The sequence below is a fragment of the Heterodontus francisci genome, chromosome 42 (assembly GCF_036365525.1).
Source record: "Heterodontus francisci isolate sHetFra1 chromosome 42, sHetFra1.hap1, whole genome shotgun sequence".
NCBI lineage: Eukaryota > Metazoa > Chordata > Chondrichthyes > Heterodontiformes > Heterodontidae > Heterodontus > Heterodontus francisci.
The window spans coordinates 9,746,561-9,770,340 of record NC_090412.1 but is presented as its reverse complement, the minus strand read 5'-3'; the positions used below and the strand labels follow the sequence as shown (position 1 = coordinate 9,770,340).

Below are 23,780 nucleotides of genomic sequence, written 5' to 3'. Positions count from 1 at the left end.
CCTATACCTGACATATGAGCTCAATATCCCTCATCAACCAAGGTTCCCGAAACTTGCCAGCCTTGCCCTTCCATCTGACAGGAACATTCCGGCCCTGAACTCTTCCTATCTCACTTTTAAAAGCCTCCCACTTGCTAGATGTCCTTTTACCTGTAAACAGCCTCTCCCATTCAACTTTTGAGAGTTCCTGTCTGATGCCTTCGAAATTAGCCTTCCCCCAATTGAGGACTTCAACCTGAGGACCAGTCCTGTCCTTTTCCACTATCTTGAAGCTAATAGACTTATGGTCACTGGTCCCAAAGTGCTCCCCCACTGACACGTCAACCACCTGCCCATCCTCATTTCCTAAGAGGAGGTCGAATGTAGCCCCTTCTCCAGTAGGGCTATGCACATACTGCTTCAGAAAACTGTCCTGGACACACTTAAATTCTTCCCCATCTGATCCCTTAGCACTAAGACCTTCTCTGTTCTAAGGAAAACAACCCTAGCCTTTTCAGTCTGTCTTCATAGCTGAAATGCTGCAGCCCAGGCAACATCCTGGTGAATCTCCTCTGCACCCTCTCCAGTGCAATCACATCCTTCCTATAGTGTGGTGCCCAAAATTGTACACCGTCCTCCAGCCTAACTAGCGTTTTATACATCTCCATCATAACCTCCCTCTGTACTTCCGAGGTCCATCCATTGTATATTCCCTTACCTTGTTAGTCCTCCCAAAATGCATCACCCCACACTTCTCAGGATTAAATTCCATTTGCCACTGCTCCGCCCATCTTACCAGTCCATCTATATCGTCCTGTAGTTAAGGCTTTCCTCCTCACTATTTACGACACCACCAATTTTCATGTCATCTGCGAACTTACTCATCATACCTCCTATATTCACGTCTAAATCATTAATGTACAGCAAGGGTCCCAGCACCACTCCCTGTGGTACACCACAGGCTTCCACAAGCAAAAACAACCCTCAACCATTGCCCTCTTTCCTGCCATTAAGCCAATTTTGGATCCAAATTGCCCTGGATCCCATGGGCTCTTACCTTCTTAACCAATCTCCCATGCGGGACCTTATCAAAAGCCTTACTGAAGTCCATGTAGACGACATCAACTGCTTTACCCTCATCTAGTCACCTCCTCGAAAAATTCAATCAAGTTAGTTAGACACGATCTCCCCCTGAAAAAGCTGTGCTGACTATCCCTGATTATTCCCTGCCTCTCCAAGTGGAGATTAATCCTGTCCCTCAGAATTTTTTCCAATAGTTTCCCAACCACTGATAGACTCACCGGCCTCTAATTACCTGGTCTAGCCCTGCTACCCTTCTTGAATAATGGTACCACATTCACTGTTCTCCAGTCCTCTGGCACCTCTCCAGTGGCCAGAGAGGATCTGAAAATTTGTGTTACAGCCCCTGCTGTCACCTCCCTTGCCTCATAACAGCCTGGGATACATTTCATCTGGGGATTTATCCACTTTTAAGCCCACTAAAACATCTAATACTTCCTCCCTTACAATGTTAATATGTTCATGTATATCGCAATCCCCCTCCCTCATCTCTACACCTACATTGTCGTGAAAACAGATTAAAAGTAATCATTTAAAACCTCACCTATGTCCTTCAGCTCCACACAGTGATTGCCACTTTGGTCCCGACTGAGCCCTACTCTTTCCCTGGTTATCCTCTTGCCTTTAATATACTTATAAACGCCTTAGGATTTTCCTTTACTTTGCCCGCCAATGTTTTTTGGCTGCATTTGCAGCCTGTGCCAATAAAACATGGTAGTCTGCGATGTCAGGCAGCTACTGCTCAAATCATCACAAAATCGCAATCTAAACACATGGCAGCACACAATGGCCGGAGAGGGGAGGGAACAGGCGGGCGAATGAGCCAGCGGTCGGGGTTGTGAGCGAGCTGGCAGGCGTCGGGAGTGCACCTGCCACCAGCAAGGTCTTCGGCAGCGCTGTCCCTGCTTCCCCCCACCCCCACTCTCCAGCTCCCCGCTCCCCTGCTCTATCCGGCCTGGATCCTCCAGCATCTGCCCGCGTTACGTGATGACGTCTTCTGCGCATGCGCCAACCAGTCCTGGCACTACAGAACGCAGCGCGTGCGTAGAGGGTAGGAACCAATGTGCGCATATTGGCGCAGTTGGATGACATCAGCTGCTGGTTGCGTTATCAATAATCACTGTGATGTTTTTTCATCTTCGCTCTCCTAATTACTTTTTTTTTTAAGTACCCCCCTACACTTTCTATACTCCTCTAATGCCTCTGCTGTTTTCAGCACTCCGAATCTGCCATAAGCCTCCCTTTTTTTTTCCTGATCCAATATCCCTTGACATCCAGGGTTCTCCGCACTTGATGGTCCTACCCTTCACCTTAATGGGTACATGTTGGCTCTGAACCCTCACTATTTCCTCTTTGAATGACTCCCACTGGTCTGATGTAGACTTTCCTACAAGTAGTTGCTCCCAGTCCACTTTGGCCAGATCCTGTTTTATCAAATTGAAATCGGCCTTCCCCCAATTCAATACCTTTATTTCTGGCCCGTCTTTGTCCTTTTCCAAAACTAACTTAAATCTTCCAGAGTTATGGTCACCAGCCCCGAAATGCGCCCCCACTGATACTTCTGCCACTTGTCCAGCTTCATTCCCAAGGATTAGGTCCTGTACTGCCCCTTCTCTTGTTGGACTTTCTACGTACAGGCTCAAAAAGCTCTCCTGTATGCATTTTAAGAATTCCTCCCACTTTTAAGCCTTTTGCACTAAGACTATCCCAGTTGATATTAGGTAAGTTGAAATCCCCTACCATTATTACCCTATTATTTTTACACCTCTGAGATTTGCCTACATATTTGTTCCTCTATCTCTCCCTGACTGTTTGGAGGCATGTAGTACACGCCTAGCCAAGTGATTGCCCCCCTTTTTTTAAGTTCTACCCATATGGCCTCATTTGAAGAACCTTCTAAGATATTATCCCTCCTTACTGTAGTAATTGACTCCTTGACCAACAGTGCAATGCCACCTCCTCTTTTATCCCCTCCCCCGGAATATTGAGTTGCTAGCCCTGCCCCTCCCTCAGCCATGTCTCTGTGATAGCACATGGGATTATGATATTATTGCTAATCAATTCATCTGCCTTATTAGTAAGACTCCTTGCATTAAAGTAAATGCAATCCAGCCTTGCATTTTTCACATGTCTTAACAGGTCTATATTTGCTCTGCCTTCCAGACTGACTCAGTATCTCTTCTATATTTAGCTGTGCCTTACCCCCAAATGTAACTCCACTCTGTATCCCATCCCCCTGCCACATTAGTTTCAACTCCAACCCCCCCCCCCCCCCACCAACAGCACTGGCAAACCTCCCAGCAACGACATTGGTCCCATTCCAGTTCAGGTGCAACCCGTCCAACTTGTACAGGTCCCACCTTTGCCAGAAACAGACCAAGTGATCCAGGATCCTAAAGCCCTCCCTCCTGCACCATCTCCTCAGCCACGCATTCATCTGCTCTATCGTTCTATTCCTATACTCGCTAGCACATGGCACTGGGAGTAACTCAGAGATTACAAGCTTTGAGGTCCTGCTTTTTAATCTGCTACCTAGCTCCCTAAATTCTTGTTGCAGGACCTCCTCCGTCTTTCTACCTATGTCGTTGGTACCAATGTGTATCACGACCTCTGACTGCTCACCCTCCCCCTTCAGCCACTCCGTGACAGCCTTGACCCTAGCACCAGGGAGGCAACATACCATCCTGGAGTCTCATTTGCGGCCACAGAAACACCTATCTGCACCCCTTACGTTAGGGGATTCTATCACTATAGCTCTTCCACCCCTTTTCCTCCCCTCCTGTGCAGCAGAGCCCTCCGTGGTGCCACAAATTTAGCTGTTGGTGCTTTCCCCTGGGAGGTCATCCCCTCTCAACCAGTATCCAAAGCGGTATATCTGTTTGAGAGGGGGATGGCCACAGGGGACTCCTGCACTACCTACCTGCGCATACTACTACACCTGGTGGTCACCCATCCCTTTTCTGCCTGTGCAGCCATTACCTGCAGTCTGACCACCTCACTAAACGTGCTATTCACGATGTTCTCAGCATCGCAGATGCTCCACTGTGAATCCACCCACAGCTCCAGCTCCATAATGCAGGTAGCCAGTAGCTGCAGATAGATACACTTACTGCACACGTGGTCATCAGGGACACTGGAAGCGTCCCTGATTTCTCACATAGCGCAAGAGGAGCAAGAAATAGTCAGCAGGTCAGGCAGCATCTGCGGAAAGAGAAGCAGAGTTAACGTTTCAAGTCTGTGACCTTTCATCAGAACGATTCTGATGAAAGGTCACAGACCTGAGAAGAAAATGTTATGACCTGTGGAGACATGAGACTGAATAACCAGTGCACTCCTCCAACATTTTTAAATTGGGGTCTCTTTTTCCAGTATTTAACCAATGCTGATGATGTACTATTGTAACTGGGGTAATAATAATTGAAAGGAAAAATAAAAGAAAAAGGTTTCTTGTGTAATAAAGTTTACACCACCGGAAACTTCTCTGGGGAATAAGGTAGTATCCCTCAGTGACTTGGAAAATTTAACCAAGTCTAAACGATTTGTCAGCACAATAGGGTTAGAATTGAAATCGGGTGCTCAAATGGCAGACATAATTGAAGTAGTAGTAGTTGGCAGGAAAAAAGACAGAGGCGCAACTGTGCAACAGCCCCAACAAACAAATTTCTCTGCAGCACCTGTGGAAGAGCCTGTCACTCCAGAATTGGCCTTTATAGCCACTCCAGGCGCTGCTTCACAAACCACTGACCACCTCCAGGCGCGTATCCATTGTCTCTCGAGATAAGGAGGCCCAAAAGAAGAAGAAGCCCAACATTCGAAATTGGAAGACGACAGTAAACCAGAGGGTAGTACATTGTAATTGGCTACAATTCAGTTACAGATGAAACAGCTTGAACTTGACAAAGAAAAAGAAACAGCGATAGTATTGGAAAGACTTAAGCTTGAATTTCAAAGAGAAAGTGAAAGACAAAAAAGGGAATTCAAATTTAAAATGATGGAACGAAGATAAAGGGGTGGTCTTCACTCCAGGGAAAATTCTGGTCAGAAAGAATGTAAGTCCAGCCCAGCACCTCGCGCAAAGCTGTTTAAATTTATACAAGCTCTCCCTAAGTTTGAGTAAAAGGACGTAGAGACATTTTTCATTGCTTTTGAAAAAATAGCCAAAAAAATGAAATGGCCAAAGGAAAGCTGACACTGCTTATGCAAAGCAGGTTGATGGGCAGAGCTCAAAGTTTATGCCATGCTTTCTGAAGAGCCTTCTGCAGATTACGAGATGGCAAAAAAGGCTATTCTCACTGCGTCCCTGAAGCTTACCGACAGAAGTTTCGGAACCTCCGGAGATTGGCTGGGCAAACTTGTATAGAATGAGAGGATAAAGTAAATTCATTTTGATTGTTGGATGTGGGCACTAAAGATAGAGGCCACATAATGAGAACCTTAGGGAACTAATTCTCCTGGAAGATTTTAAAATTTCACTTCCACATTTGGAATACTGCGTGCAGTTCTGGTCGCCACATTACCAAAAGGATGTAGATGCTTTGGAGAGGGTGCAGAGGAGGTTCACCAGGATGTTGCCTGGTATGGAGGGCGCTAGCTATGAAGAGAGGTTGAGTAGATTAGGATTATTTTCATTAGAAAGACGGAGGTTGAGGGGGGACCTGATTGAGGTGTACAAAATCATGAGAGGTATAGACAGGTTGGATGGCAAGAAGCTTTTTCCTAGAGTGGGGGATTCAATTACTAGGGGTCACGAGTTCAAAGTGAGAGGGGAAAAGTTTAGGGGGGATATGCGTGGAAAGTTCTTTACGCAGAGGGTGGTGGGTGCCTGGAACACGTTGCCAGCGGAGGTGGTAGACGCGGGCACGATAGCGTCTTTTAAGATGTATCTAGACAGATACATGAATGGGCAGGAAGTAAAGAGATACAGACCCTTAGAAAATAGGCGACAGGTTTAGAGAGGATCTGGATCGGCGCAGGCTTGGAGGGCCGAAGGGCCTGTTCCTGTGCTGTAATTTTCTTTGTTCTTTGTTCCTCCAGTAGTAAGAACCCTTGTAGACAACCAGAAGGTATCAAAGGCCAGTCGGGCAGCAGAATTTGCTGATGATTATGAGCCTGTGTTTAAGCCCATCAGCCCCAGAAACCCAAAAAGGATAGAAAGTGGGAGAGTGAAAGGAAGGCAAGTAGCCGGGGACAAGAAGGGGCAGCTGTGACCGCCCCAGGATCTCCTCCTCAGGCCAGAAAGAAAAGGTGCTAAGGGTGGAAGTGAGGTCCGCAAGCCTAAATGTTACCATTGTCACAAGGTGGGACATTATCATGCAGAATGCTGGAAGTTGTGAGGTTAACCTATGGGACTTGTTGAGGTGCAAAAGCTAATGCACTGAAAGGGGCCCTGACCAAGAGTACAACAGATCAGGCTGTAGCTCTGACTGCATCCATAAGGCCAAGTGCAAAAACCAATGAGAGGTTAGGGGGTTGTAAATAAGATACCAGAGAGTTATAGGGAATTCTTGTCAAAAGGAAAAGTAACTCCTTATCCCTCAAGTGAGGCAGGCAAACCTATAGTCATACTTTGTGATACAGGAGCCACCCAAACTTTTTTTTGCTGGCAAAAGGTATAACATTTCCACAAGAGAACACACTGAAGGCTAAAGTTTTAGTGAATGGTATTGGTGGGAAGTATATACCCATACCTTTGTATTGGGTGCACAGAGTGTGATCCAGGAATGGTAACTAGAGGAGTTGCCCATAGCTTTCCAGTAGAGTTCACCTACTCCTGGGAAATGATTTTGCCAGAGCGAAAGTAGTAGCTTCTCCAGTAGTTACAGAAAAAGCAAATGAAGTTAAAAGAGAACAATTACAGGAATTTTTCCATTTTGTGTCATAACCCAAGCCATGGCTAAACAAGTTCCATTGTCGGAGGTAAAATTTGGAACCACGGTCAGATAGCTGAGTATCTGAAACTTTCCTTGGGGATTTAGATAATCCAAATGAAATATTTAACAAGTCTTCTCTGATCACAGCTCAGCAAGCTGATCCAGAGTTGAAGAAGGTGGCGCAATCAGCTCTAACAGACGCTGAGGCAAAAGGAGTTCCAGAAAGTTATTATATTGAAAATGGGATTCTGATGAGGAAGGAGACCTCCTCACAGACCTGCAGACAAAGACTGGACGGTTGTTTGTCAGATAGTAGTACCGCCAAAGTATCGTCGGAAGCTATTAAGGTTAGTGCATGGGATTCCTCTAGCGGGACATATGGGAATCTGGAATACCAAAGCACGGTTCAGTGGTCCATATAAAGTGGTTGAGAATTGGTGAAGTTAATTATTTAATTGACATCCCAGATCGCTGGACAAAGAATCGGCTGTATCATATCAATGTCATCGCGGGGAGGAGCAGAAGCGAGCACAGGTATGTCAGGCAGTAGGGACAGTGAGAAGCAGGCCATACAATTCTCAAATTGAACCTACTACTATTCGGTTAGCTAATACTGAATTGCTAGGGAGATTGGACACCATGCTTTCATATTTAGATGCAAACCAATGAGAAGACCTAACAAGGCTACTCAACATTTAAAAGAGTCTGTAAAGATAAGCCAGGACGTACAATCTTAGCCACGTGAGGTGGATGTCGGAGAATCCATTCCTATAAAACATCCTTACCACTCAAGCACAGATGAACAGGCCCAGGTAAAAGCAGAAATCCAATACATGTTGGAGAGCCACCTAATAGAACCCAGTCAGAGCAGCTGGAGTTCACCGGTAGTATTAGTACCTAAACCTGATGGTTCAACCAAACTATAGAAAAGTTAATGCAATAATAAAGACACTCCTACCCAATTCTTTGCTTGGAACAACTGGGGGGCTCTGGAAGGTTGCAATCGGCTGATTTGGTGATTGTCTTTGTGAAAAATGTTAAACATCAGAATGCCAGACTATTCCGATGGAGTTTACTGTTACAACATTTAAAGATTATCCACATTGCGGGTAAAAATAAGGTTATTGCAGATGCTTTATCGAGAATCTAACTTTGTTCAAAAGTTATTTGAATGAAAAGAGTGTGAAAATGTGTTTTCTATTTTCCCCACACTTTGTAATGAAACATTTAAAAATGGCATTTCATTCCTCCGAGGGTGGAGGTGTTATGAAAGGGATTGTTTTGTTAAAATAGTTTTACAAAAAGATGATTTTATAGTTAAGCTAAAACAAATGTTGGATCAGTGTTTTTTTTTCACATCAAGAGGACAGAGGCCCGGATTGGCAACAGTGTTGCTGTTTGTCACATGGCTTGGTTTAAAAGAGGAGCAGAAGCCATGGCAACAGGGGCAGAAAATTGACAAGCGCTCCTTTGATTGGACAAGCCCAGTAGTAACAAAGAACATCCAGGTGGGCGGACCTTCTGGGAGGAAGAGACCAGATTCTTGCTGAATGTTTTTAAAAACGACGTCAAGTGCTGCTGAAATGTCCAAAAAAAAAAGACAGAAGGTGGCGAGAATTCCAAGAACAAACAGAAGACTACAACCCAGCTCACTTTCTTACAATTCTCTAAAAGACTGTGAAGTTTGGTGCATCAATACATCATGTTTCTTTTATTCCAAGAAGGCCTGCTAAATTACTTTTCAACGAGAGAGCTTAATTCTGAAAGATTCTAACAATCCTTTCTACGTGTGCTCGGAGGTTAGACGGTGTGCCAGTCTGGTGCAGTTATCTGCTATTTTTGTTCCCCCCGCAGAGGTGGGCAAGTGATCTGCCAGAGTGTTGTTTTTTTGTCTGTAATAGAGCTCGGATCTAAAAAAAATAATTTTTTTTTTACTTTTTCGGTTAACCAGTATATAAGTGTGTGTATGTGAGAATGTGAAGGGACTAAGGTAAAAGGGGACTTTTTAAAATGTGATCCAAATGCTATTGTTTTACTTCAGCACTAGTTAAGACTTTTAGAATAAACTATTAATTTTGTTGTTCAGTAAAGAAACCTGGTTTGTGTGTTCTGTTCTGGGGAAAATAGTGTAAATGATTGACTGTTTCAACAAGTGGGAAAACTTTAAAGAGTGTTGTGACCTGTGGAAAAGTGGGACTGAATCAACGGTGCACTCCTCCCACCTCAGTCGTAACACCTGTTACAGTCAAACAAGGAGAGGGAAGAGAAGGGCACCCTTCAACCCCTTCTAACCAGATCACAGTACCCATCCCATCTATTAGAATGCACTGCCTATAGAGCTGTGGACATATATTCAATAGCAGCCTTCAAAAGGGAATTGGATAAATACTTGAAAGGGAAAAAGTCATGCACTGAGCCTACCTGGATTGCTCCTCAAAAGATCCAGCGTATCCTCAATGGGCTGAATGGCCACTTTCTGTGCTGCACTATGCCATGATATTTGATATCTTATGCCATGATATCTTACCTTGGATCTGTGGCCACTGTGACAATGGCTCGATAAATATCCTCTTCAGTCATCGTATTCCAAGATAAATAAATCCCCATTCCTTTAGCATGTATTCTCGTCATGATGTCATAATGGTCTCCAAAGAATGGAATCCCTACCACTGGCACACCGTGGTAGATAGACTCGTAGATGCCATTCAAACCTCCGTGGCTCAAAAATGCCTTTACGTTTTTGTGACCTAAAATGAGTAAACCCCAAGTTTATACATTCAGTATTGTACTGAAATACCCTATTGAGAGAAAAGCTTAGTTTGACTCAGGGAATGGACTGATTGGATTGTGCTGCAGAGAGCCAGCCTGGGCCCAATGGCCTCCTTCTGTGCCATTATTATTCTGACTCTCCTCCGTTGGCCAGCTTAGTGGCACTGCCTATACTGAGGTTTGAATCACTCCCATAGTCATTGTTCCTGCTTCCATGAGCAATCTTATCACCACAAAACCGGAAGGTAGACATACAATCTGTTACAGGGGTTTTGTTTTTGTAATGAAAGCTTAGAATTCTGTGTGTTTTTAAAAGCTGAGGAAAGGATTTTTCTATGGACATTGAGTGCTGAAACGTGGTGGATTTGAACTGAGTGAAATACACAGACTGCAAGGCACCTGTTTCCAAACAACTCAGCAGGGGAAATGACATGTCACGTGACTTGATTGTTGGAGTTTGGTTTCACTTTAGGATTCTGAAAAGACCAGTGAGTTGGACAAGAGCAGGCTTCTGAAATCTGGCTGTGACCTGCCTGGAGACCAGAGAAAATATATCTGTCTCTAACGGAAACCTTCATCTTTTGAAAAGAAATCCTGCATTTGAAAGGTGGCAGATTTCTATTGCCTCCCGTCTCTGAAGAATTCCTGCATCCTTTGTGATTCCTGTTACTCTTGTGTGTTTTGGGTGATCCTGAAATCAGAAGAAAGCTTCTACTGCTAAACTGCTGCTTTAAAAACCCAAGCAGACCTGTTGCTACACCCTTTGCTGAAAGACCTATGTGAAGCCTGCTGCAGACAAATTGCCTTGAATACCTACCCATCACAGACTATTCATCAACCTTGCCTGGAGAGACTTCGAGTAGCATCTGACTATTCGACTCTGGGACACATCCCGGTACCAAAAACATCATGCCAGAATGTGAAATAATCATTTTATTTTTTTCCTTTTTATTCCTGAGAAACAGCTGAAAACCATAAAAATCCTTTTGCCCCAGTTAACCAGTTTTTGAATGTATGTGTGTGTGCTTGAGGGCTAGGAAGAATAAGGAGTTTTAAAAAACCTTTTCATCTATAATCTCATTATTGTTTAAGACTTATTATTTATTTTCTAATAAATAGTTAATATTGCTGTTGTTTAAAGAAACCTGGTTTGGTGTGCTTTATTCTGGGGGGAAAATAGTGTGTCTAATTAGGCTATTCTTTAGTAGGTGGAAAACCTTCTTGATATGCTTTGACCTGCAAGAGTAGTGGGACTGAATTAACAGTGCATTACTCCCACCTTGGTTATAATAAACACCACGCAGACCCAGAATATGCACACATATCCAACCTCAGCATACAATTCGCCTTTTGTTTGAGTACGTCATTAGGAATAGTTTCCGCTCTACACGAACTGTACTTGGAACATCAGCTTTGTTCAATCTACTTCTAAACTTAAATTCCTAGGACCAATCAGCTGCCACAATGCTGCTAATGGCAGGAGGTTCTTCAAATTTGTTGGGACAATTTCTACAGTTCACACAATGACCATTTACACCTGCAAAAATAAAAAGGACGCTGATGCCAGTACCCTAGATGTCTGTCATTTTCGGGTTTCACTGTACTGCTTTGTAATTCATCCACAATCATTTTGACCAAGTCTTTTCAAATTAATACTTCAAAATTTCTTCACTCACTTCATGATCATACTTTTAGAAGATCTTTTTCTTTAAACCTAATTCCTGTAATATTGCTACAACACTGTCGACACATACCCAACAAGTCATTCTGTGGTATCCACTCCATCAGTTTTGTGTTGTTCCCTAAGGAACTTGGCTTTTTTCCAAAAAACCTAGGGATTGAAAAGAAGATTGTATTTGATGTCATGCAGTCACTGTTTTACTCCCTCTTTCTCTCCACTTATTTTCCCAAATTTGATGTTTGCTCAGGAAGAGTACCTATGAGCTCAGCTATATGAAAGAGAAGGTAAGGTCCAAAGCATTAACCCATTGAGAAGATGGACAAGTGGCCTGCTAACACTGCTCTCAATCAGCTTGCTGGAAAGTGAGAGAGTAGTTCAGGCTGGTCTTCTGATTTTCCTTCCTGCAATATGGGAAAGTGACCTCCCCCACCCATTGAAAGGTCAAATGAAATCATGCCAGGAACTGCAGTCACAATCCAATTTCCCAAAGCCCTCTAACGTGGCCCACCAGCTCTTCCAACTAAACATTATCTTTACACTTTGCTGCTGCACAAATATCAAAGCACCACCACAATGGCACAGAGCCTCGATCAGCCCACATCTCAACTGCAATCAGCTTTGGGCTGATAGGAAAGGATATACAAGTCTTGGAAGGGGTGCAGCATGAGCTTCACTAGAATTATACTGGGGCCGAAGGGGTCAAATTGAGAGAAAAAAGGTTGGATAACTTGCCTTCCATTCGCTTGAAATGTACAAGATTGAAAAATGATCTGATTGAGGTGCTTAAAATATTTAGGGTTGATAGCTCTAACTGAGGGAAGTTTATTTCTATCAGGAATGAGGAGACATAACCTCAAAATTAGCGTTAGGCATTTAGGAGGGAAATTAAGAAGCACTTTTTCAACCCACTGTAGAAGTCTGGAATGATCTCATGTACCACCCCCTCCTCCCCACTCCCCAACCTCCCAAAAGACTGTGGTTGCTGGGCCAATTAGAGCTTTCGAGACAGAATGACAGATTTTTTGTTAGGGAAAAGTATCAACAGATGTGGATCTAAGGGGGCAGAACAGCCTGCTCCCATTCCTATGTTCTGAGTTTAAAGGGCTTCTTTGGCATAAAACGGGTCTCTAATTTCTTTCTCCAGTTTCCCAGTGTGCCAGTCAGCTAACCTGCTGTGAGCCAGCCACTTGAAAGCGTGAAATGGTGGACAGTGGATAATTTTCCCCTCCTTTGCTATGGGGAACACCTCCCAATGTTTTAGCATCCGAGACTGGCTTGCCACCACAAGCTGTTTATTTGTTCTCCACTTCTGGGTCATGCTGGCTGGCAATGTGGCATTTCCTAGCCCAAGAAGGTGGTGCTGAGCCTTCTCCTTGTGGTAATGGTGTTTGGTAGGGAAATTCAGGATATTGATTCAGCAATGATGAAGGAACGGAGCTATATATTCAAGTTAGGTGCAGTGTGTTATTGTGAGAACTTGGAGGAGACGATGTTTCCACTACATTGCTACGTTTGCCCCTCTCAGTAGTAAAAGTTGCAGAGAAGGGAAGTGCTGTAGACTACAGTGGTATGCCAATGCACAGCACTACTTTGCCACCTGGACAAAGTTTATCGTTAACATTAACACTTTTACAATTCTGACTTTTTAAAAAAATACTTTGAGGTTCTGTACTGTTAACGGTGTAACAAAACTCCATACCTACCGCCAGAGGACTTTCTGAGGTAACCGGGCAAAGGCAGCTGCTAGTTTTTCTGTTAAATTATCTGAAAGATATTTGACTCCAGCACCAAATGACACCACCACAACTCCTTCAGGTGCGCCTTCCACCCATGTAGCTAGGTCCTTGAAACAAAATGGCAAATTAGAAGGGTGACTTCAGTTACCAAGCAGTCTCCATCCTGATCTAAACATGGGTTGGTTCACATATTTATTACACTATTCCAGAGAATGTGGACTTCCCCCTCCCCCAAAACAAACATCTGCCAACTCTACCTCAATGAGCACTGAGGGAGAGAAATTAGCGCAAGAAATGGAGCCACAGCGGGAGCAAGCCTGGAACATGGACCTAAAGATATTGGCCCAATGCTCAATGAAAATTGGGTTGTCGAGCCTCATCTGCATCAAAGCAGCGATGGCCAGTCAAGACCCGGCAAAATCCAACTACCTCCAATACTTAAACGGGTTTGTGGGGGAGCTGGGACAGGGGGGGGGGGGGGGGGGGGTGGGGATGGGAGTGGTCTGCAGTATTGCTGTGAAACCAGATGAAGCATTCCTGCTCCTCCACTTACTTTTTCTCTGCGGCCTCCAGTTGATCCCTTTAAGGGCCACCACTTAAGTCACCACTGACCTGAAAAAAACTGCAGAGTTAATGCAATGCATGCTCTGCCTAATTTTTACCACATTTGGAGAGCGGGCTCCTATAAATGGGCATTATGCCCAATTGGCACATTCAAGGGACCCAACATCAGGCACCCCAGGTACTAATTCAGCAGCTGGTGCAATCTGGGCACCAGACAATGCCTATAATTCATGCCCCCAATTATCATTTCTCAGCCACAAAACAGAGAGGACATGACCCAATATTATTTTCAACATTTCTTCAACTTTACACTGTAAATTTATCTTTTCCCTCTCAGCAGATTGTGGGTCACACTTCCCTGTAAAAGGTGTCAATTATCCACAGATTCACTCGCTTCTGACAGTCTGTTGCCCAACAGGATGGATGGAACCCAGTTACTTTTTTCTGCACTCTAGTCTTGTTCAAGGCCTGCGAATTCCATACTTTTGTTCTTCGCTCACTGTCCATTTTAAATAATTTGCTTACAGCGACCTTATCCAAACCCACTGTTACTTCAGACCATAGCTGAGACCAAACTGGCATAAGACTACCTTGAGGAGGTATCCTCAGATCTCTGGTCGCAGTATAACTGCAGTCTGTGCAAAGCAAGCTTTGAAATGGAGAATGAAGATAATCATGTTTCCTCAAGCTGGACAACTTCGGTTTGCAACCCTTGTGGTCCTTGTAACTAACTCATTGTGTAATCGATTTGAAATGCAGTTTCCAACAGGTCATCAGAACACCATGGTTTTTAATAGTTAAACAGCTGAAAATACAGCCCGGGCCCCTTTAAGAATTCTGGGCACGCCCCCCCCCGCCAGCATATCCTCACACCCCCCAAGACAATTCTCCCATCCACACATGATCACTCTCACCCAAATCCACTTAAAGCACTAGATGCACCAGCAAGTGTCAGAATTTACTCCTCCTGTTTTCAAAGCTGTTATGCTTTGATCCAGTGGCAGTGCAGAGTTTTTGCTGGGGGCGGGGGAGCTATTTTGGACCTTTAGGCTTGTTGCATTAACCCACCCACTGAACACAGCTTGAATAAACCATTTCAAATGGAGATCATCTGCTGCATAGGACAGCTCTGAAAAAGGCATTCAGGCACAGTACTCCACCCCACAAGATTGAGAGATGTGCAGAGCAAGCAGTATAACCGTGCTGCTACTTTTCACTGCTCACCAAGGAGCTTTTCCCCACTGGTATCTAAAAGGAAGCATCAAAATTTCCTTGTATTAACATATGGGTTACAAAGCATTATTTACTCAGATGTACAGTGCAAGGATTGATAAATACAGGTATAAACCACCAATACTGGCTCAAAGACGCGGACGTTAATTGCAACACCCTTGGGGACTGATTCTTTGTCGCTTGTTCTGACATCAGAATGATGTGTGCTGAAAATTTTCCACTCATTTTACAACTTCAGCATCACATCACCATTTTAATTATCCACTCTCAATGTCACTCATCCATCATTGCTCATTTCAATCTGCCTGCTCTCTGCGTTGTCTACGCAGGGTGCTTGGAGGCTGCAGCACCAACCCCCACAAACAATAGCCCTGGGAGATAGTCAGCCTACCAGAGAATGAGTGCTTTTTCCTAACCCACACAATCTGCTTGATCTCAGCTGTACTTCCAACAAGCCCTTGCCCAGCAACTACAAAACACAAACAGCTTCTACTCATATTATTTTAGCATCTGATGATCCAAGATGATTTCTCACATATAAATCCAGATAAGGAAAGCAAAATATTCAGTGAACCAAGTTGAGCCTCTCTCTCCCCCCTCCCCCACCCCCAACTACAACTGGGCTTTGCACTGAAGAGATCGGATATCACTGTTCTCCCAGGATTTCTGTTTGAACAATGACTACAACATGGAGTAGCAATTTTATACATGAGGCAGAGCTGTTCAGGGCACTCGAGCAATAAAAAAGGAGAAATTAAAATTGTATTGCCCTGTATTCTATATGATATCTTAAAATTAAATTGCTGCAGATTCAATTTTAAGCATGGTTTTGGTCTAACGATCAGTACAAGTGCAAAGCTAATTCAATATGTCCATTATTTATTGAAAATTGCCACTCATCTCTCTGGAGCTAATCCAGATGCCACCTTGAAACTGTACCATTATACCATGTACTTTGCCCCCAATTGCTGCATCTCAGTGAGTCACTTAGCTAGTAAAAGTGAACAAGTCTGTGATTCAGAATGAGCGCTGGGAAACAACCATTAACCCATTTTCTAATTTGTCATCCTCTTCTGCATGGATAAAGTGGTCCCTTTTATTCACTTGAATCCACGCTGCAGCCTTGGAATCCATTACTGCTACCGTACTGATTGCCTGGATATAGAAGCAGTTGTCTCCACACACTGTCATACGAATTAGGAGGAGTAGGCCACTCAGCCCCTCTAGCCTGCTCTGCCATTCATAGAATAATACAGCACAGAAGGAGGCCATTCAGCCCATTGTGTCAGTACCACCGCTTGGTGCAGCTATCCAACTAATCCCACTCCCCTCCTCTTTCCCTTTCAAATAGTTATCTAATTCTCTTTTGATTGTTACTATTGAATCTGCTTCCTCCATCCTTTCAGGCAATGCATTCTAGATCACAACAACTTGCTGTATAAGATGATCAATCTCACGTGAAGGACTCGCTGACACTACTAAGTGGAAATTGGTTATCGTTCTTGCCTTCATACACGTGACTAAAAATCTTTAAACGTGAATAACTATTGACTTCCAAGATTATGCAAGATAATTAATTGGAAATTCTAGGATTTCAGTCAAAGGCATGAATCTATGAGATCATGGCGGTGACAGCTCTCTGTCTGCTGGATAAACAATACCAGTGTTGGATGGTTGGCATGGGAATTTATACAGTCAATAATTTAAATGTGATCCCTTGGATTAACAAGGAAAATGAAAGCCCTCATCAACAACATGCATTTATATAGTGCCTTTATCATAAAGCATCCCAAGGCACTTCACAGGAGTGGTAGACATAATTTGACACTGAGCCACATAAGGCAATATTAGGACAGGTGACTAAAAGCTTGGTCAAAAAGCTAAGTTTTAAGGAGCATCTTAAAAGGAGGAGGGAGGGGTAGTGAAGCAGAGAGATTCAGATAGGGAATTCCAGAGCTTTAGGGCCTGGTCAGCTGAAGGCCTGGCCACCATTGCTCGAGCACTGAAAATTGTGTGCGCTCAACAGGACATAATTAGAGCAGCACAGAGATTGGAGGAATGTGGGGCTGGAGGAGATTACAGAGATAGGAAGGGGTGAGGCAACAGAGGAATTTGAAAACAAGGATTAGAACTTTAAGGAAAAAAAAAAGAGGTATTGGTTAACTGGGAGCTAATGCAAGTCAGTGAACAGGACTTGGTGCAAATAAGGGCACAGGAAGAAAGGTTTTGGATGACCTCAAATTTATGGAAGGTAGAATGTGAGAGGTCGAACAGGAGTGCGTTTTGAAACCATTAAAAGTTGAGTGGATATTAATTTTGCTTAATATGAATAATTGTGCAATATTTCACGTGCGACTTGTGAAAATCAAAGCTTTGTAAAGAAGTTGGGAGCATTAGAGCATGCTACCTTGTTCTGGCCTAACATTACTTTAATAATCTTTACACACCATATGTGAGCAACTAGCATTAATTGTGATCAATCATTGTGACCATACAGCCATATTTTCCCAAACTTGTTTGAGACACAGACCCCATACGAATACTGTCACCCCACCTTACAGACCCCCCTCCACACATTGATACAATCCAGGGAACTCCCTGTCCTAACTTTCGACGTTTGCTACACAAAAAGTAAGCAGTGGCACAATTGGAGAAAGCAATTATCCACCAACTGGAATAATGGGCTAACAACCGTCCCATTCCTTTTTAAAAAGGACTTGTAGACTCGACTTCAACCATGGTTCACAGAGAATTCCACATTCTGTTTAAAAAAGTTTTTTCTAATCTCCCCCTTCGTTCTTTTCCTGCTCTCTCATTACAATATCAACCAGCAAGTAGAAATAATCCATCACTATTTACCTAATTGTAACCATAATCTCGAAGGCCTCCATCAGGTCACCCTCTCAACCTTCTCGATTCCATTGGGAAAACCTAAACTTCTGAAGTCTCCCTGATCCATGGCAACATCTCAGTGAGTCCACACTGTATGTTTTAGTTTTTTTTTCTTTACTCCATCCTACTATCCAAGGCACATTTTCTTTCCCCACTAAAATATATAACTTCACATTCTTCGAGACAAAACTGCAACTGTCCATCTATGCCCTTCTGCCCTGCAATCTTTCTCACACATGTTGATACACCCCTCCAATGTAGTAATTTATTCATATTGTTCCTAAATCCAGATCATTTATGTATCTAGTAAACAAGAGTGTCTTCAAAGCCCTGTAAACACCACCTGCCCTTATTGCGCTCATTTTCACTTGCTATACTGGTTTCATAAACACTTTGTACACCTTTCCTTTTCCACTTTAGCCCCCATCTCTGGTTCTAGAGTTTGTGGCTCTTGTGAACACATCAAGCTTCAATGTGTCTATTCCTTTGAGGATCTTCAACATTTGAATCTCATCAAAGCCTTCTCCAGCCTAAAGAATCCTAAGGCCCCTCACCTCAAGATCCGGTGAGCGTTCCTCAATGCTCACTTTACAGCCTTAACGTTGAGTTCAACAACTTCAGTTCTGAACCAACATCGGGGACATTCTGAAACTATTTATAACTCCTCTGGATACATCTTTTGTGTTTTTACTTGTCCCATTATTAGTTCTTTTTGCTTTGCACCATCACTTTTTCCATTTAACCACTCCTGCCCTCCACCCTATCACAGATCTTCCCTTTTTTACTCTTTTCCCTGGCTCCATAGTTGCTTGTAAACTGTTAAATCTGTATCATCTTCCAATTCTGATGCAAGGTCATAAAAGGTTAACTGTTTCCCTCTCTCTGCAGATGCTGCCTGGCCTGCTGAGTGTTTACAGCACACAATATTTATTTTCTGTTCATTTTTAATCCTTCCCCAAGTCTCATTTGTCCAGATTGGCAAGTGGCATTCTCTCATTTTTGGTCCTTTCTAGATTATTTGCATTTGATTTACCCCTTCAATATCTGGATTAAACAGTTTCCATTATCATTCGTTAGAAGGATACTTTTGGTTAAAGGCAGAATCGTATAACTTACCTCTGGCAATGGGTTTGCACGCCTCGTGAGGATTCCTCCCACAAAAACTATAGTAGGTAGACTAGGCCTGGGAAATTCCAGAGCGATATCTGTGCAGAGAAGAAACATGCTGGAACCCTGGACTATCTCCAACATGGATCTGGTGGGCTTCACACTGCGTTTCTCCAGAATGGCATCGTACTTTGGAAGGATGGCACATCTGGTGCCTACCCTGCTGACAATGTAAATCAAACTGTTCCAAGCCCGCTCCAAAAGATTCATCCGATCTGTCATTAGGGAATTAAATTCTGGAACATAAGAAACTGGGGAAGGCGCACCGAGTTCTGCTGGGAACCACAGCCCAGTGGAAAAGGTAACGTGTTTGACACCCAGGATTTCAGCGTATACATACCCGCACATTTCATTGGGATCAACCAACAACAAATCAAATTTTTCTTCCCTCAGCCGGTCCTCTAAGTCTTGATTTCCCACCATCTGCTCACAGTTGGTAGCATAATTGTCCAAAATGCCAAAGAGTTCCAGTGATGTCAACTTTCCAGAGAAGATGTTCTTCATTTTCTCCTGCAGAAAGTCATCGGCCGTTTGGCTGGTGAACATACCAGGATATTGCTGAAACCTGTAGTAAGGAGATTTCTCAATTTCTCGGCCTCTTGACGCTACGATGATCACCTCGTGCCCTTGCCCGTGTAACGCTTTTGCCAGTGTTTTAAATATGAGCAAATGACTTTCAAACATGATTGGCGGGATTACCATTATCTTAGCAGCTATGGAAGACTTCAAGATGGCCAAAGTCAATACGAAGAGCGAAAGGGTGAAGGGCAATAGTTTCATTCTGAAATGAAGAAAATTAAAAATCAATATTTTATACCACAGTTGGGTGACTCTGCTACAAATCATCAACACAAAATTTGGAATTCAAACTTATATTGGCACAAGATGTACTTACACCTTTCAAGTACAAACTGTGTCACTTTGAACTGAATTAATTCTAGACAGTATATTAATGGTAGTTATTTGTAAATTTATTGTCGCCCTTTTTAACTGGCCATCGCAGGGATTTCTTCTCCCCTCAGCAAGTGAAGAAAATGGACTGCGGTTAACACGTTGACATTAATGCCACATTTATTACCCATCTCTAGTTACTGAGAAGATGGTGGTCTGCCTCCTCCTTGACCTTGTGCTAATGGTGCAGCCATGATGGTGTCTTTGTTGACGCATATTGGTGACACAAGAATAATTAAGCTTTGGCGCAGTCCCACTCTACAATTCTCCATTCATTGAAAGTAATGGCTGAAAATCAGTAACTCGGGTGCATTGGGAGCAGAATACCTTACTCTACAGTTCCACAGATGCTGCCACTGATGGTGCCTCAAGTATCTCAGAATGTGGCTGCAATTGAAGTCCACCCAAGGTTCCACATCTAGGGATAGAAATATGTCCAAGGCTGGTCATATTTTGGATTGAGTCAGCTGCCTCATTCAAAAGGGTGAATGGAGACTGTAGGTGATGACAGACAGACAGACAGAGATACACACATGCGTCTGGTCTACATGCAACATTCAGTCCCATATCAATGTGGCTCAATTATCCTTCGAATCGACCAAGCAAGCCACTCAGTTACATCAAACCACCATCAGTAATTCAAGGTGGCGGCTCACCAGAACCTTCTCAGGGAAACTAGGGAGGGGCAATAAGTGCTGGCCTTGCCACTCATTCACACACCCAGAGAATGAATTGAAGACAGACAACTACTCAAAGGCAGTTTTACATTTGGCAAATAATCAAAGCAAACTGATAATGACTCATATCTTTTGCTCTCCTTGCCATCTTCCAGGGACAGGGTTATAACAGAGGCTGGGGTTATTGCAGCAAATGTTACTTCTGGTGTCAGCAGTTATTCCAACAGAGGACACTGTACAACAAACCTCACATTGTGTGTAGGTGTGAGCCCTTGCGTTATTTACCAAATTACTGCCTGCTCTCAAACTCTACTTGCAAAGCAACAATTAACCAGCTTACATTGAAAGAACTCACTACAGTGCAACCTTGAAGCGAAGGAAGAGAGATGAGAAAAATTCAAATATGAAATGGGAAGTATTGCAACCCATCAGGGTGACAAATCCCAGGCTCGTGGAACAAGCCTTTAAAACCTCAAAAGATTTGCGTCTGCATTGTCTCTGCCTTCGTTCTGTCAGATTCATTGCTTCCCTCTGAAAAACAAGGTGTAATTTTGTAGATACAGGTTGATAAATGGTCAGGTACCATCTGACACGCACGCACCCAGTTTTAAATCAGTGACCAGCCACAGCATCAGCCCAAATTATAAATGGTTTGGTATGGCTTAAACTGAGTACACAGATTTGTCGACTGAGCTGAGAAAGTACACTGGAATGCAGCAACTCCACAAACATAGATACAGCACAGAGTACACACCCAGTTCGGGGGGAGGGAAGTAGAATCTGATTCATTTCTTCTGGATTCTAACCTACCTCTCAATCATGTGCTCAAGGACAGACTGATCAAAAGCTAAGTTACTCTGCTGCCAGTATCTTAACATGCACCAAGTCACATTCACCCATCATTCTGGACATTGACCTACATTGGCTCCCAGTCCGGCAACACCTCATTTTAAAAATTCTTATCCATGTTTCCAAAACCTTCCATGGCTCTTCCCCCTCCTTATCTCTAACCTCTTGTAGCCGAACAACCCTCTGAGGTCTCTGCGCTCCTCCAATTCTGACCCTTGTGCATCCCACATTTTGATCACTCCACCATTGCTTCAACTGCCTAGGCCCCAATTCCCCAATTATGTAATAAAAATCACCCATTATGGAGTAGGGGTAGAACGTGGCGGAACTCTGAGACCTCATTTCAAAGCTTCAGGTGACAGCTTCATCTCTGGATTATGCCCCTAAGCATCATAATGCCATTAGTTCCTTAAACCAACATGGTATTTCCTACCTAATCAATCCAATTCTCCCCCTCAGATTACTTTTTGGAAATGGTTTGATTCAACATTGAGACAATCTTTGTGCCACTAGTATTGATATCAACACCCAGAGCACACCACTTAGTTAAGACATTACTGCATTTATACATCAATAAGCCCCATTAACCAAGTTTATGGAGAAGCAAATTGTAGATGATTGATTCTAAAAGCAGTGGCTGTAGATTTCAGTCCCATCAAGTTTAGACCACTACAATAAAGGAGATGGGGCCATGACAACACATATCCCCCTAGGGGGGCTCAACACCTAGGACCACCACATGCTCCACCCTGGCAGAGATTGCTTTGTGATGAGCAAAGTAGGAACTGGGCCTCAAGCTTCAATGGATGCCACCAGATGTTTTCTTTTTAAATCACTCCTGTGGAGCCACCATCGTCCCCACCCCTTGACTCAATAGTATCCCAAACACGCCCCTACACATACCCCACTTTCCAGGAACTTACCCATCGGCCACTGTGCCCTGAAATAATTATTCATCAAATAGGCAAGGTGAGACAGGTGCCAGCAGTTTGCCCAGGTAATGTTAACAAGGGACAAGGCCCGCTGTCTGGCTGGAGCTATGAGTCTCCCAGTTGGGAGATGCATTTCAGGCCTGAAAACGGGTCTAAAGGAATTTCTACCCTAAAGAAACCAGTAAAAGGAGAAACATCCCTTTCCCTCAGTATCAAAAAAAATACAATTGTAAAAAGGGTATGCCAAGACCCTTGAATATTCAATCCAAAATTATACCACAGTTTTATCATATTCAAAGATAAAATTCATAATATATTCCCTCTCCTGGAGGACAGGCCCTACTAGTACTTATCCATCCAATAACCAAACCCAGATGAATTAGTTTTAAAGTAGGCAGATTAACTGGTCATTCAGTTCATCACTGTTTGTGGGATCTTGCTATGCGTGAAACGGCTGCCCACTTTCCACTGCAATTCACGGTATTGTGAAGCACTTTGGAACATTGCTGATAAGGCGCTATATAAATCCCAAGTATTTTTTAAAAATCGGTCCAAGTTTGGCAACAAGTGGCAACTTTGTGCAAAATCAGAATGCAAATTTCACTTGGTTCAACAGTGTCAGAGCGAGGATTTTGCTTAAAAACGGTCACAATGAGAAAATAAAAAACAGTCAAAGGAACTTCAATGATTTGAACACTTGCTTTTATTTTTCAGTCTGTAGTGAAAGGGACCTACTTGTACTCACTGGCCTGGACTTTGATTGAAACTCAAAAGTAGCCACAACTGGAAGATGCAGTCAGTCACAATTATCCGCTGCCTATTTGACACTGAAATCCCCTGGTGCCAAATTTGGTTCGGGGTCACATGCGAACATTCATTTCCTGCTTTCGAAATGTTCTTTGCTCAACGACATTGCTTTTTAAAAACCACAGGTCGCAAATAATCTGCTCAGGCGCAGAGATCCAACTTCTCACCTGCCCGGTCGAAAGGACTCTTACCTGTTCCCTCTGTAGGCTGGTCTCGTAAAGTTTCGAAGTGTTGCTACTCCCTTTGCTAATTGTAAATAATTTAAAAGACGTGTACTCTTTGAGTTTCACTTCCTACCTAATGGCTCCGCCCTAACTCACAACCAGTCCAACTAGAATAACATTTACCCAGACAGCTTGCAGCACACCTTTGACAATGGTATCATCCTCTTCTGGTCTCAGCCAGTCACTTCTGCTACTTACCAACAGAATCTTGATACCATCTCTCAGCCAACAGGCTCTGAATTATTGCACCTTGTTGCATGTGGGGTTTTTTTTTGGAAACTACATAACAGCAATGTTCAGGTTGTTTTCACCTGAGATGGATCCTGCTTCCCCGTCTCAAAATATTCCCTGAACCAACAGGTTTGCAGA

At 43.5% G+C, this 23,780-nt stretch overlaps 1 protein-coding gene across 3 annotated transcripts in view; it reads right to left on the bottom strand.

Annotated features, from left to right (window-relative positions):
* Positions 1–23,515, bottom strand: part of LOC137355443 (2-hydroxyacylsphingosine 1-beta-galactosyltransferase-like) — a 28,777-nt gene extending 5,262 nt beyond the window's left edge. The window contains exons 1-5 of one of the 3 annotated variants that reach the window (XM_068020535.1): positions 23,355–23,515; positions 18,921–19,752; positions 13,083–13,222; positions 11,453–11,529; positions 9,457–9,676 (exon numbers count right to left, since the gene is read on the bottom strand). In XM_068020535.1, the coding sequence (XP_067876636.1) occupies positions 9,457–9,676; positions 11,453–11,529; positions 13,083–13,222; positions 18,921–19,751 (1,268 nt within the window). In that variant the 5' untranslated portion in view covers position 19,752; positions 23,355–23,515. Of the gene's footprint in view, positions 1–9,456; positions 9,677–11,452; positions 11,530–13,082; positions 13,223–18,920; positions 19,753–23,115; positions 23,309–23,354 lie in introns of those variants that run through there. The other 2 variants (XM_068020533.1, XM_068020534.1) reach the window with 2 other exon arrangements.
* Positions 23,516–23,780: the final 265 nt, after the last annotated feature.